The following is a 12,989-nucleotide window of genomic DNA, read 5'->3' on the forward strand; positions in this document are numbered from 1 at the left end:
TCACATTAGGATACCCAGTAAGACTCATCTGACCATCAAAGGCTCTGGCAGGGATGCAAATGTGAGATGTCTGTGGCTAGCAGAGTGGCCTTCACCTTCATAGATCCAGTGTGATTTGTGATAGTGACAAAGTCTGCTTCTAAATCTAAACTAACATGAAAACTAGATTTTGTCTTGAAAATACAGATGAACAAATAAAGATGTATTTTTGGGGGGAAAACATGTAGGAATAAAATTAGTTTTAATATAGGGAGAAAACTATATGTCAAAGTGGGCCTGTATATCATGTGTGTTCTTTTTGTTTCTTGTTCTAGAAAAAGAACACCTAGATGTCACACTTCCATCTAGATGTTCTTTTGCTTTTTTGAACAATTTTTGTGGGTACATAGTAGGTATATATATTCATGGGGTACATGAGATACTTTGAAACAGGCATGCAATGCATAATAACCACATCATGGAGAATAGGGTGTCCATCCCCTCAAGCATTTATCCTTTGTGTTACAAACAATCCAAATATAACTTTTAGTTATTTTAAAATGTACAATTAAATTATTATTGACTATAGTCATTGTGTTGTGCTACCAAATACTAGGTCTTATTTGTTCTTTCTGGATACTTTCTGTACCCATTAACCATCCTCTCTTCCCCTCCACTCCCAGCCCACTACCCTAGTTGCCATTAGCAAAAAGCTCAATTACTTTTGCACCAACCTAAATATTTTTCTTAATATCACTACTCACTGAAACCTTGCTTACTGGTGGTTTACTTGTTTCCTGGCTGTCTTTCGCCCTCACCCAGGTAAACTATAAGAGCAAGGACTTTTGTTGTAACTATGCACTGGTAGATGAGGCGAATACAATAAGTCTGTCGAAAGCATGAAAGAACAGGCCAGGCTCAGTGGTTCACACCTGTAATCCCAACACTTTGGGAGGCTGAGGTGGGAGGCTCATTTGAGGCCAGGTGTTTGAGACAAGCCCTGGCAACACAGTGAGACCCCCATCTTTACAAAAAATATACAAATTAGCTGGGTATGGTGGTACATGCCTACAGTCCCAGCTACTCACAAAGCTGAGGTGGGAGGATCACTTAAGCCCAGGAATTCGAGGCTACAGTGAGCTATGATCCTGCTACTGCCCTCCAGCCTGGGTGACAGAGCAAGACCCTTTCTCAAAAAACCAAACAAACAGGACAAAACAAAAACAAACACAACAGAGGAAACTCAGGCACTGTATGGCATCTTTGCTTTAAATTATGCTCCAAGACTTTCTGAGCTAGATTACTTTAAACATAAGGCCTTTTTTGTTCCGTAGTGGCAAAGGAAGTTTGCTGAATCTAGCAGTTGTGCAGGGTAAGTTACTGAAGGACTGGCTTTTCAGTACGAAACATAAAATCCAGTTTCTTTTTTTTTTAAAGTCATTTGAAGCCAACCATCTCATTTACTCTTTACCTATATAACTGAGGAGCAATTTTGGAAAAGCAATATTGTAAGATGAAAAGAAGAGAGAGAGAAGAGGAAAATTTCTTCTATTACCCTGGAGAAACTTTCCATTTTTCATTTGCCAGGTGCTTTCCCCCCTTTTAAGTTCCTCCATAAACTAACTTTCTTTTTTCTTTTTTTAAAGATTAAGCCATCTTACCAATCAAAACTGTTCATCATTTTATGCGTTTCCTTAAGACTTTTCATAGCAGCAGGGATATGCTCTCTTTCCATCTGTGCCGAGACTATATAGTGAAGGTTGATTTCAACTCATCTAAAAATCCCTAATACCTATTCTGTGACTTTTACATTTGCTATTGACACTGAATTATAAAGCATGTGGATGTAGAGAGCAGGTTATAATAAAAAGATCTCTATTCAATGCCATGCAGTGATTCCGAAAGCAAGTGCAGTGAATGTATTGAATGCTTTTTTTTTTTTTTTTGGCATTTCTGTTGAGATCCTAAAACAACGGCCTGCACGATGAGGCTGCTGGACCCAGGTCTAGGAACTGTAGTGTTAAAACTGGAACTGTAAAGTCATAAAAAGTGACGGCACAGAATCCCCAACCTAATACAGGATTACAGCAAACTCCCTAGGCTGGCATACAACAATTACACAGAAAGCCAAATATTTGAATGCAATTATCCTCTGAACGTATGCACCAGTCCCTTAGTGTTGCAGTTGTCTGATTTTCCTTTTGGTGTAGCTCCACATAAGCAATCCGGTAATGGCTAACACATCCGAGAGTGACGCACGCCAAAAGCTGGATTGCTGCTGGCAGGGCACACATGTTTGGCATCTCCATCCTAAAGCTCCAAATACACACACCCCTGGGTGGCCATGGGTGTCGGCTGCAAGGCTGAAAGTAGAATCTCTTGTGTTTTGCAATTACCTACATATGCCAGCGTGCTTAGTAACTCTACTGCTATTTAGAAGAGACCAATTTAACATAATCTACTTATGTGGGAGTTAACTCATGTACTGGGTTTAAAATATACAAAAGCTTTGTCAAGCAGTCAGGTTGGATGGCTCAGGGGACTGAAACATGAGATCTCACCTTTTACCTCCAGGTCACTGGTTGACAATCAGTGCTTTTAGCTAAGACCCCTGTCTTATTACTACTTGATAGGTTCAATGAATTAGTAGTATCAGTCTACTTCTTGGTTTTAAAAATGGTTATCCACATCTGAATAACCATCAATACAGCTGCTATTAAGATTGTTTTTGTTGGAGGTGATAGTAGAGAATGAATAGACCTAACTTTGAAATCAGACTTGTGTCTTCTCTTAAAGCAGAAATAGAATGTATTTTCAATATTATGCATGTGGCTAAGAGGGTATTTCAGTGTCAACAGCAGATCTTAAAGAGGCCATATAATATGGTGCCAATATTAATTACTTATGAAAAATTACTTAGTTACCTAGATATTTTATTGCCAATGATGTTAATAAAGGGTACCTTGGATTTTTGACTAAGATATAATCAGGTCTGTCCTCAAAATTTTCAGGGTCCAGGGCAACAGTGCGAGTGAAGGGTCTACTTTGCATCCTTCTAGATATTTACAAGCTACAAATCAAGCTAACAAACTATTAAATAAAATATGTTCTATCTTCTTTGTCCATTTATAATCCTTTTTTGAAGGTGATCTATTTTTCTTGACTTAAAAAATACTTATTTAAAGTGAAATTATTGCAGATCTGAATTGGGTGTTTTTCTTGGGAATTACAATTCAAAATGGCAGTGAGAATTGGAGACTCTTATGATCCTCTGAAAGGAATGAGTGTTTACCACTGAGATGGTGGAGATTAACCTCTGTCTCAGAAACACTTCCTAAAGAGCTGTTTTGCATCTTACATACACATTGGTTAAGACAAAGTACATTACTGATATATGTAATACTTCAGTTAATTTGAAAACTTTAGTCCCTTTAGCTAAAAAAACACCTGCTGATGAAAATGAATAACAACATAAGTGGTTAACCTTGAGGTGTAAAAGTCAATTTACTCACTGAATCATTACTCAGGGTTTACAAGCTAAAAAAAAAGCACGCACGCACATGCACACACACACACACACACACACACACACACACTGGAACCACTGGTAACCTTGGTAATTAGAGAAATGAAGATTGAAAGCTATTTTCTTTTGGTGAAATAGCCATTATGAGATACATGAAATATTCATTGAGGAAGAGGCCCACATTCTCTAGAAGGGATCATACATCTTGGTGCCATTCAGAGCCAGATGGTGAGAATCAAGACCTCTTTGGAAAATTGCAGAGGTTCCTATTTATTGGTCTGGAGCAGGGCCTTGCATAGCTTTTTAATGCTTCCCAGGTGCTTCTAATGTTTAGCTATATAGTCCACCATACTACTTTTGGGGGACAAAGTTCTAAGGGTGCTCTTTAGCCAAGAGGGTAGGTTAAGTAGAGACAGAATTTTAAAAACACCTACAACATTTCAAAATGGAGTAAAGGTTCTTTTCAGGACCTCTGAAATTGTAGAAAGATAATATTACATCTTTTATGGTCACTTGTTACATACAAATTAGTATTTTTAAACTACAAGTCTTTCCCTTGAAATCTTAGAAAAAGCCCTCCTATCCTCTGGGTGACACTAAGGAAGAGGTAGGTGAGAGTGGAACCAGGGAATCCAAGAGGGTGGAGCAGAGAATGGTCCCATAGGGTAGGAAGGGTTTGAAGCACCCCAGAATCTACAAAACTAGTTCGAGTTATTTGTGATTCCATGGCCATGGGCAACCTAATGTCCTTGGATTTATCCAAGAGAGGTTAATAATATGCAAGAGATTTTCCCAGTAATTGGAAGGAGCACCTGATGCCTATGGGAAAAGCATGAAGAACTAGTTCTCTGTATCTTTGATTACTAAAATTTGCGTATGGGTCCCATTAAATTGGATGTTGCTTTGAAATGAACATTTAATTGCCTACAGAAATATGCCCCCCAAAACCCAAGAGGAAACAAAGCAATACCCGGGGGTCAATTCAACAGCAAAACCAGTGTTACCTGAGCAGTGTCATTTGCTTTAGGTATTAGCAGCTGAAACAGAGGTTACTTTGTAAGGCTTGTTTCAAAGAGTCTTGACAAATTCTTAAAGATATCTCCTAATGATAAGGATGTCTCGGAACTTGTGACCGGCTTGGGTATTTAAGATAAAGAAGGAGAAGGTGCAGGCCAGGAGTCCCCCAAGATGGGAGTCATCCAGGCAAGAATCCAGATGTAAAGCTGTTTCCATGGCTAGGAAAGCAAGAAATGGAAAATATTTGGAATTTGAAAGGCAGTTTGAAAAGAAACAATTCCTGGGTTTGGCAGAAGATTAAGTATGAAGACAATATTATGTGTTGGGCACAGGGCCATGGTGTGCTTTTCATAATCACAGTTAATCCTCCCAATAACCTTGCAAGAAGACCTATTTGTGCCTATTTTACATGAGAGACGACAGGTGTTCAGAAATTAGACCTTTCCATAGCCAAAGAACTGTTAGCCATTTGCCAGCATCCAATCCTAGAACTAATGAATCACAAATTATTTTTGCTGTTGCTCCCATGATACTAGGACTCACTGGTGACAGAAAGCAGAGGGAAAGTCTAGGAAAGGAAGATCAACAATTCTATCTTTTCTAATTACATTGGTGAAAGAGACATTCACTTTTTGATGTATTTCAGTATCAGGTTGGGGGAGGGGTAGGTTTAGTGAGATGCTTTTATAAAAACATCTGTTTCATGGTTCAGCGCTGTCCAACAGAAATAAAAAGCAAGATACATGTAATTTTACATTTTCTAGTAGCCACATTAAAAAATCAAAAGAAATGAGTGAAATTAATTTTAATAATATGTTTTATTTAACTCAACATATTATCATTCCAACATGAAATCAATATAAAAATTATGAGTTTACTTTTTTTGGTACTAAGTCTTTAAAAATCAGTGTATATTTCACACTTAGACGATATTTCAATTTGGATTGGCCATATTTAAAGCGCTCAATAGCTGTACGTGGCTACTGACTACTGTATGACACAGCGCAGGTAAAGACAGTGATGAGATCCATGCTATTTGATGCATGTTTCAGGGTGTGGATAAGAAGGAACAAAAGTAGACTCTTAGAAATATCCATGGAAAGATGGACTGAGAAAGAATCTCCAAATGGGACACTATATGAAGTCTTTACCTCATAATATATAGCGACAGAATGATGAAAGTAACAAATTATTTGAGAGATAGGAACCGAATGAATAGAGCCTCTCTCCCTCTATCTTCTACTTTGGCCAGCCGACCAAGTGATACCAGGGAGCTTCCTAGGGGCTAAACCCTGGGGGGAATGAGTCGGTGGAAGGAGACCCACCCAGTTACAACGAACATAGAAGAAAACCAATTGATTAAGTCACAGAAAATGTAGTTTTTATTAACTTCCCTCCTGTCTCAAGGTTTAATTTAAAAAAACTGAAGCAAAAGGCCATCAGATCAGACCAGTAAATCTTGCTACAGTTTAAGGTTTGCTTTTTGTCTCTTAATATGCATTTTGTGACTTAAACCCTAGAATTAAGTGTTCATTTAAAGAGGCAGCTGTGATTTTCTGTAGTTGATGGTGGTGTTAACAGAGGGTTGGAAGGAACGGAAATAGGCATTTTCAAAAAGAACACCACTTATATAACAAAATACTTGAAAAATAAAGCCATTATTATAAAATGAGTTTTTGTAGTCCCTATTCCAATATCCTTAGGGAAGATAGGGACTAAACAACAGTAATAGATGACTAATATGATCATTTCATTTTAAAGTATATAGTCTTTTGGATAACTGAACAATGGAAATCTATTTTATTTAAAGCATTTCTATTGTAGAAATTAAATCTGGAAATTAAGAGAGAAAACATTTCATCTTCTTTCCAACCTTCACATTCTTTCATAAATTATCAAGTAATGGAGTGAGATTTTAAAACAAAAAACAAAAAAGTCGGCCCTCATGTAGTATGCAAGGTGACAGTGACTTTGATGTCAGTGCTGTCTACTTAGACTGTAAGCTGTTATCTGTCACTTCATAAGATACTTAAAAATGTGCCCTTCTGAAGCTCAAGGAGTATGTTTCCAGTTCCTGTCATCAGAAACAGAGAACCACCCTGTTTCCTGATATTACCCTACACGAGTGCATGCCTCCTCCCCTATCCACCAGCAAAAAAACTTCCCTTACAGGATCTGGGCATAGCCCCCAAATCTAGGGCAGAGCCAGGAAGGCTGTCCCAGGGTAGAAAGGAAATTATTTCTTTGAAACTCCTTCAGAAATGGGTGGTTGGGGCCAGGTGTAGTGGCTCACACCTATAATCCCAGCACTTTGGCCACGGCCAAGGTAGAAGAATTGCCTGAGGCCAGGAGTTCCAGACCAGTCTAGGCAACATAGTGCAACCCCATCTCTACAAAAAATTTAAAAAATTAGCTAGGTGCAGTGGCTCACACCTATAGTCCCAGCACTTTCGGAGGCTGAGATGGAAGAATTGCTGAGGCCAGGAGTTCAAGACCAGCCTAGGCAACATAGTCTGTCCCTGTCTCTACAAAAAATAACAAAAAAAACTTAGGTAGGCATGGGGGCATGCACCTATGGTCTCAGCTCCTGGGAAGGCTGAGGTGGAAGGGTCACTTAAGCCCAGAAGGTCAAGGTTGCAATGAGCCATGTTTGCACCACTGCACTCCAGCCTGGGCGACAGAACAAGACCCTGGCTCCAAAATCATAATAATAATAATAATAATAAAGAAATGGGTGGGCAGGGGCATGGGAGGAGATAAGTCATAAACATAAATGTATACTGCCTATTTGTAAATCACCTCTGTCTTTAAACAATTTGTATATTTATTTATCTACCTTAAGTTCCTAAGTTCCATGGCCCTTCATTTTTTTAAAACTATACTATTTTGGCTTCTTGGATTTTTGCATACAGATCTAAATATAATGCCTCACTGCTGAGAATCTCTTTTTTTTTTTCTAGTTCACAAGTTGATGAACCAACTCATCTCCTATAAAATTATCAGAACCTATAAGAAAGCATGTTTTTAAAGAAGGAAGGAACAAAGGTGTTGGGGAGAAATCACCATCTTTTTTGTACTACATTGAGAATTATGAATATCATTGTAGAGCAAAATATCACAGTATTCCATTCTCCTGTGACATTTTTACATGGACTCGACTAAGCTGCGGGTCCAATCCTTATTTGAAGACGTCCAGCCATTGTCCAAGACGTCCAGCCTAGGCAGCAGGGTGGCTCACGCAGCACTTTCACGTCCTGCCCCCTGCCTCCACGAGGCTATGCTGCTATGCTGGTCAAAGGAAAAACAGTTAGGTTATCAAATACATGCACGTCAGAGTCTGATTTTTCAGTTTTTCAGATTACCTGGATTCAGGGTATTTGGTGAGGGTGGCCAGGCTGCTGGTGTACATGTGGCCGCCCACATCAATGTGGACAGGCGCATTGGATTTTGTGAGCTGTGCTGGAGTAGGGATGCCTTGGTTGTTCAGTGGAGATGCAGGGGATCTAGTGATCAGAGGTCTTGACATATTGGGCCGACTGTCCTACAGAGAGATAAGCAAGTTTAGACACTTTTTCTCTTTACAGCAGAAAGATAGGAAATACATATAGCATAAGGAATGAACAAGTGATTAACGATACTCATTCAGTAATAAAACCTGAAAATCCGGCAAGCTCTTGCTTTTGTTATAATGAGTATCAGAGAAACAAATTCTGTATTAAAGAAAAGGAAATCTTCACATGCTCAGAAATAAGGAGCTGAACTAATGTTCACTTCAAGTAACTCTGAGGACTATGAAGGCTTATTATACTAACAAATTCTTGCATTTATCAATGGACAAATCGCAACTAGTATGATATGAAAAGTCTATTCATTCCAAATAAAACAACAATCAAACACTTCAAACAATACATATCTAAATAAAATGCATATGGGTTAGCCCTCTCTTTGAAAACTTCCTCATTGCTATGCGCTTGGAATAAATACAGACCTCTGACACCTGTGTTCTACAAAATGTTTTCTTAAACTTTTCTTTTTCAAATCAGGAAAAAGAGAGCATACTGGTCTAGCCATCAGCTCACATACTCAAAGCAACCTCGCAAAGACGTACCACAAATTTATCAGTTAACAGAATATACCCTCAAATGATAAATATGTGCCTGCTCATGGACCACAAGCGAACTGCTCTTCTGTATGCCTGCTTCTTGAAGAAATCAAGTTCCCAAAGTGTAACTGAGGCAGATGTTGATGCACGGTCGCACAAGCGAAGGTGCAATGTGAGCAAACAGACCAGAATGAGGATATCACCTGCTGGCAGCAAGAACATGTTTAAGAAAATGTACCTTTTTTTTTTTTTTTTTTGAGACAGGGTCCCCAGGCTGGAGTGCAGTGGTGTGATCATGGTTCATTGCAGCCTCAACCTCCTAGGCTCAAGCAATCCTCCCGCCTCAGCCTCCCTAGTAGCTGGGACTACAGGCACCCACCACTACGCCCAGCTAATTTTTATGTTTGTTGTAGAAACAGGGTTTCTCCATGTCGCCCATGCTGATCTTGACCTCCTGGGCTCAGGCGACCTGCTCATCTCAGCCTCCCAAAGTGCTAGGATTACAGGCGTGAACCACCTCACCCGGGCAGAAACTATACTCTTGAGAAAATAAATTATTACATCCTTTCCATGGATACAATATAAATATTTCAAATGCTATCAAAACATGGTTGTTTGCTTTTAAATTAGAGCCCAAACCACAGACAAGTAAAGATAGGTCTCTGGTATTCAATGAAGGGGTCAAACATTTAGAGTATCTAACTGAATAATAAGCTAAAATAGCATTTATGCACGAATTCTGTAATACCAATGACACACGTATACTCTCCGATTTATAATTTAGCCAAAGATTGTTTTCAAACATGCAAACAATGTATGGCAAAGCCAGGGATAAAGGCACAATGTATGGCAAAGCCAGGGATAAGGCACAATGTATGGCAAAGCCAGGGATTTTGAAAAATGCCTTTGATGGAGACCACAAAGGGGAAGTCATCTAGTTTTTCTGCATAAAACGCAGCATGATAAAATATAAATTTGCAAAACATCATAGATTTTATGATCTGGAACAGCTTCAGGAGTTACCTAGGGCACAACTGTTAGACCACTTAGCATTAACCACATGTCCAAGCAAGACTGTGAATGCACATGCTTTCTGAAACTCAACATCTACTGTGAATGGGGTGGTGACTGGGCCTTTACGCAAAATGTTTACCATCTGTGTTATGTGTTTCTACATGCTGAATTAACACAGCCTAGAAGCAGTTATAGAAAAAGAGTTAATGTTTTAGTTCTTAAATCGGCTGGTCGGCTCAAGGGTGTTTACTACATTATTCTTTATATGTTTCTAGATATTTTTAACAACGCAAAATAGATATTGAAAAACACAACAGGATGTTTGTAACACACACAGAAGGAGAGTTAAAGGGGTACTGGGTATTGGAAAAAAATTAAAAAACCAAGACAGTTGGTAGTAAATATAAAACAGGTAAGGTTCAGAAATACTAAAAGTAGCATTTTAAAATCTAGATGACAGAAAACACATTTTTCCTTTAAAAATGCTATCATACAACCTCCACTTTTAACAGATACATACTGACTTCCTTTTAGAAAATGATTCCCTGGGACAGACACACACACACACATGCGCGCACACACACAGGCACACGCACACCTCCCTCCCTGTTACATTTTAGCCCATCACAGTGCGGCACAGTCTGTAATAGTTTTTCAATTGGACACATTCTCTATCGTGCCTGAGGGTGCTCAGGCGAAAATGAACAGATTTGCAGGGTTAATATTGTCGTTAGACTGTGACCTCATTCAGCACGGCTCTAACACTGCCAGGTCTATATAGAAAGAGAAAAAAATGAAAGCGTAACTGATCAGTTGAAGCATTCCGGATTTCTCAGAATATATACCATTTACATTGTAAGTCATAAATGCAATGGATATTTGCTAAATTTAAAATTAAACCAGTGTTTCTTCAGCTCAGGGTGGGGGTGGGGTGGGGTGGGGACTGACCCTTAAGGGCAAGGATTAGAACTGCCCTCCTTTGGTGAGCCCTCTTGGTTCTCCTAGGCGCTCTCCCCATCCTGGATGTTCTCCTCTTTCTGCAGGGTTGCTCTGGCTATGCTCATTTCTAAGGCATTAACTGATATTAGTTAACACAGTGAGGGCTTTTCATTTCACTTGGTATTTTCCATATGGGGCAGATTGTAAGAACTTTTTTTTAAGAGACAGTCTCTCTCTGTTGCCCACGCTGGAGTGCAGTGGTGTGATCAAAGCTGCTCACTGCAGCCTCAAACTTCTGGGATCAAGCGATCCCCCTACCTCAGCTTCCTAAGTAACTGGTACTACAGGTACGTGCCACCACACCTGGCTATTATTATTATTACTGAGATAGTATCTCACTCTGTCATCCAGGCTGGCGCCATTTCAGTTCATTGCAACCTCCACTTCCCAGGCTCAAGTGATTCTCCAGCCTCAGCCTCCTGAGTAGCTGACACTACAGGCACAGGCCACTAATGCCCAGCTAATTTTTATATTTTTAGTAGAGACAGGTTTTTGCCATGTTGCCCAGACTGGTCTTGAACTTGTGAGCTCAAAGTGATCCTTCTGCCTCGGCCTCCAAAGTGTTAGGATTACAGGCATGAGCCACCACATCAGGCCTAATTTTTTATTTTTGACGTTTTTAGAGACAGGGGTCTCACTGTGTAGCCCAGGCTGGCCTCGAACTCCTGCCCTCAAGCAATCCTTCTGCTTCAGCCTCCCAAGTCACTGGGATTACAGGTGTGAGCCACTGTACCTGATATATAAGAACTTTTAAAATCCTCAGACTGGTATTGGGGGAGGATATTTGGGGCTGAGAGTCTGGGCACTTGTAATAGACGCTGGAGTTGATGCTCAATATCTATCCCATTGACTCCAGATGCTTCATCTAACACAGTTGTGGCAACCTCTTTCCTTGGCCAGTAGCTGGAGCTGACACTTTCTCAACTTTGCCCAGATGGACACTGAAGTCCAGGATGGGACGCTGCTACCTGCAGCTGCCATCTCCCTGCCAGTTTAAGGATGAAGCCAATGCCCAGGATGGCAGAGCTGAGAGCTGGAAGGAAGCCAGGTCCTCGCTGACATTGTTGACACACTGCATCAGCCATCTCTCAGCCTCCCACCTCTAGATTTCCTGTGACTTGGGAAAATAAATTTCTGTATTTGTAAAGCGAGTTTGAAGTGGGATTTCTGCCACCTGTCTTGATAAGGAACGCTTCCTGTTACACAGCTGCTTCCCTGCGAGGTTGTTTGGCTTGGGGGGCCTTGGCCAGGGATGCCAAGCATGGCTACCCGCTGAGATGCAGCAGGGCCTTCTGTTGTTCCATCATCGTACTTAGCTCTACCTTCCCATCATCATCTTAGTTTGTGTATGTCTTTCAGGATTTCTTCTAGAGAAAGGAAAACCATAACCTTTAACCAGAAAGAGTGCAAGTGACTTGGATGCGCCGTCACACTGCTGAAGAAGCAACTCAGAGTGCTGAAGACTATTTCGATTTCTGCGCATTGCTCAGGCAGAGCGCTCTGTGCCAAAACTCCCTCCGGAATACAGAGGAAGAATCCGGGAGACTGAACCCTGTCCTAACACGAAGCTACTTGATTACTGCTCCTCCCCTGTGCAGCCCATTGTTCTCTCCTTCAAAACATTTTTACTTATTTTTATTTTTTAGAGACAGGGTTTCACTCTCTTGCCCAGGCTGGAGTGCAGTGACACAATCATAGCTCACTACAGCCTTGAGCTCCTGGGTTCAAGTGATCTTCTCGTCTCAGTCTGCCCAGTAGCTAGGTCTACAGGTGTGCACCACCACACCTGGCCAACTAAAAACATTTTTTTGTAGACACAGGGTCTTGCTATGTTGCTCAGGCTGGTCTTAAACTCCTGGCCTCAACTGATCTTCCCACCTAGGCCTCCCAAAGTGCTGGAATTACAGGAATGAGCCACCAGGCCTGGACCATGACATTTTATTATTATTATTATTTTGAGACAGGGTCTCACCTCTGTCACTCAGGCTGGAGTGCAGTGGCATGATCTCAGTTTGGTGCAGCTTCCGCCTCCCAGGTTCAAGCAATTTTCACGCCTCAGCTTCCTAAGTAGCTGGGACTACAGGAGTGCACCACCACACTTGGCTAATTTATTTTTTTCATGTTTTTAGTATAAATGGGGTTTCGCCATGTTGCCCAGGCTGGTCTCCAACTCTTGAGCTCAGGCGATCAGCCCGCTTTGGCCTCCCAAAGTGCTGAGATTATAGGTGTGAGCCACTGAGCCCAGCCCATGACATTTATTAACATCTCTTGAGTGCCAGGCATTGTTCCAAATGATAAGTGAACAAGAGTAAACAAAACAGGCTGGTCTCTGGCCTCACCAGTCCTGCTGTT

General features: G+C 40.7%; 1 protein-coding gene across 4 annotated transcripts in view; it reads right to left on the reverse strand.

The window, feature by feature from the left end:
• KCTD1 (potassium channel tetramerization domain containing 1) overlaps nt 1-12,989 on the reverse strand; it is a 199,906-nt gene that overhangs the window by 37,758 nt on the left and 149,159 nt on the right. For all 4 annotated transcript variants that reach the window (XM_030926134.1, XM_030926133.1, XM_030926135.1 and 1 more), the window contains exon 2: nt 7,885-8,063. In XM_030926134.1, the coding sequence (XP_030781994.1) occupies nt 7,885-8,063 (179 nt within the window). The remainder of the gene's footprint in view (nt 1-7,884; nt 8,064-12,989) is intronic.

This window comes from Rhinopithecus roxellana, chromosome 21 (genome assembly GCF_007565055.1).
Source record: "Rhinopithecus roxellana isolate Shanxi Qingling chromosome 21, ASM756505v1, whole genome shotgun sequence".
NCBI lineage: Eukaryota > Metazoa > Chordata > Mammalia > Primates > Cercopithecidae > Rhinopithecus > Rhinopithecus roxellana.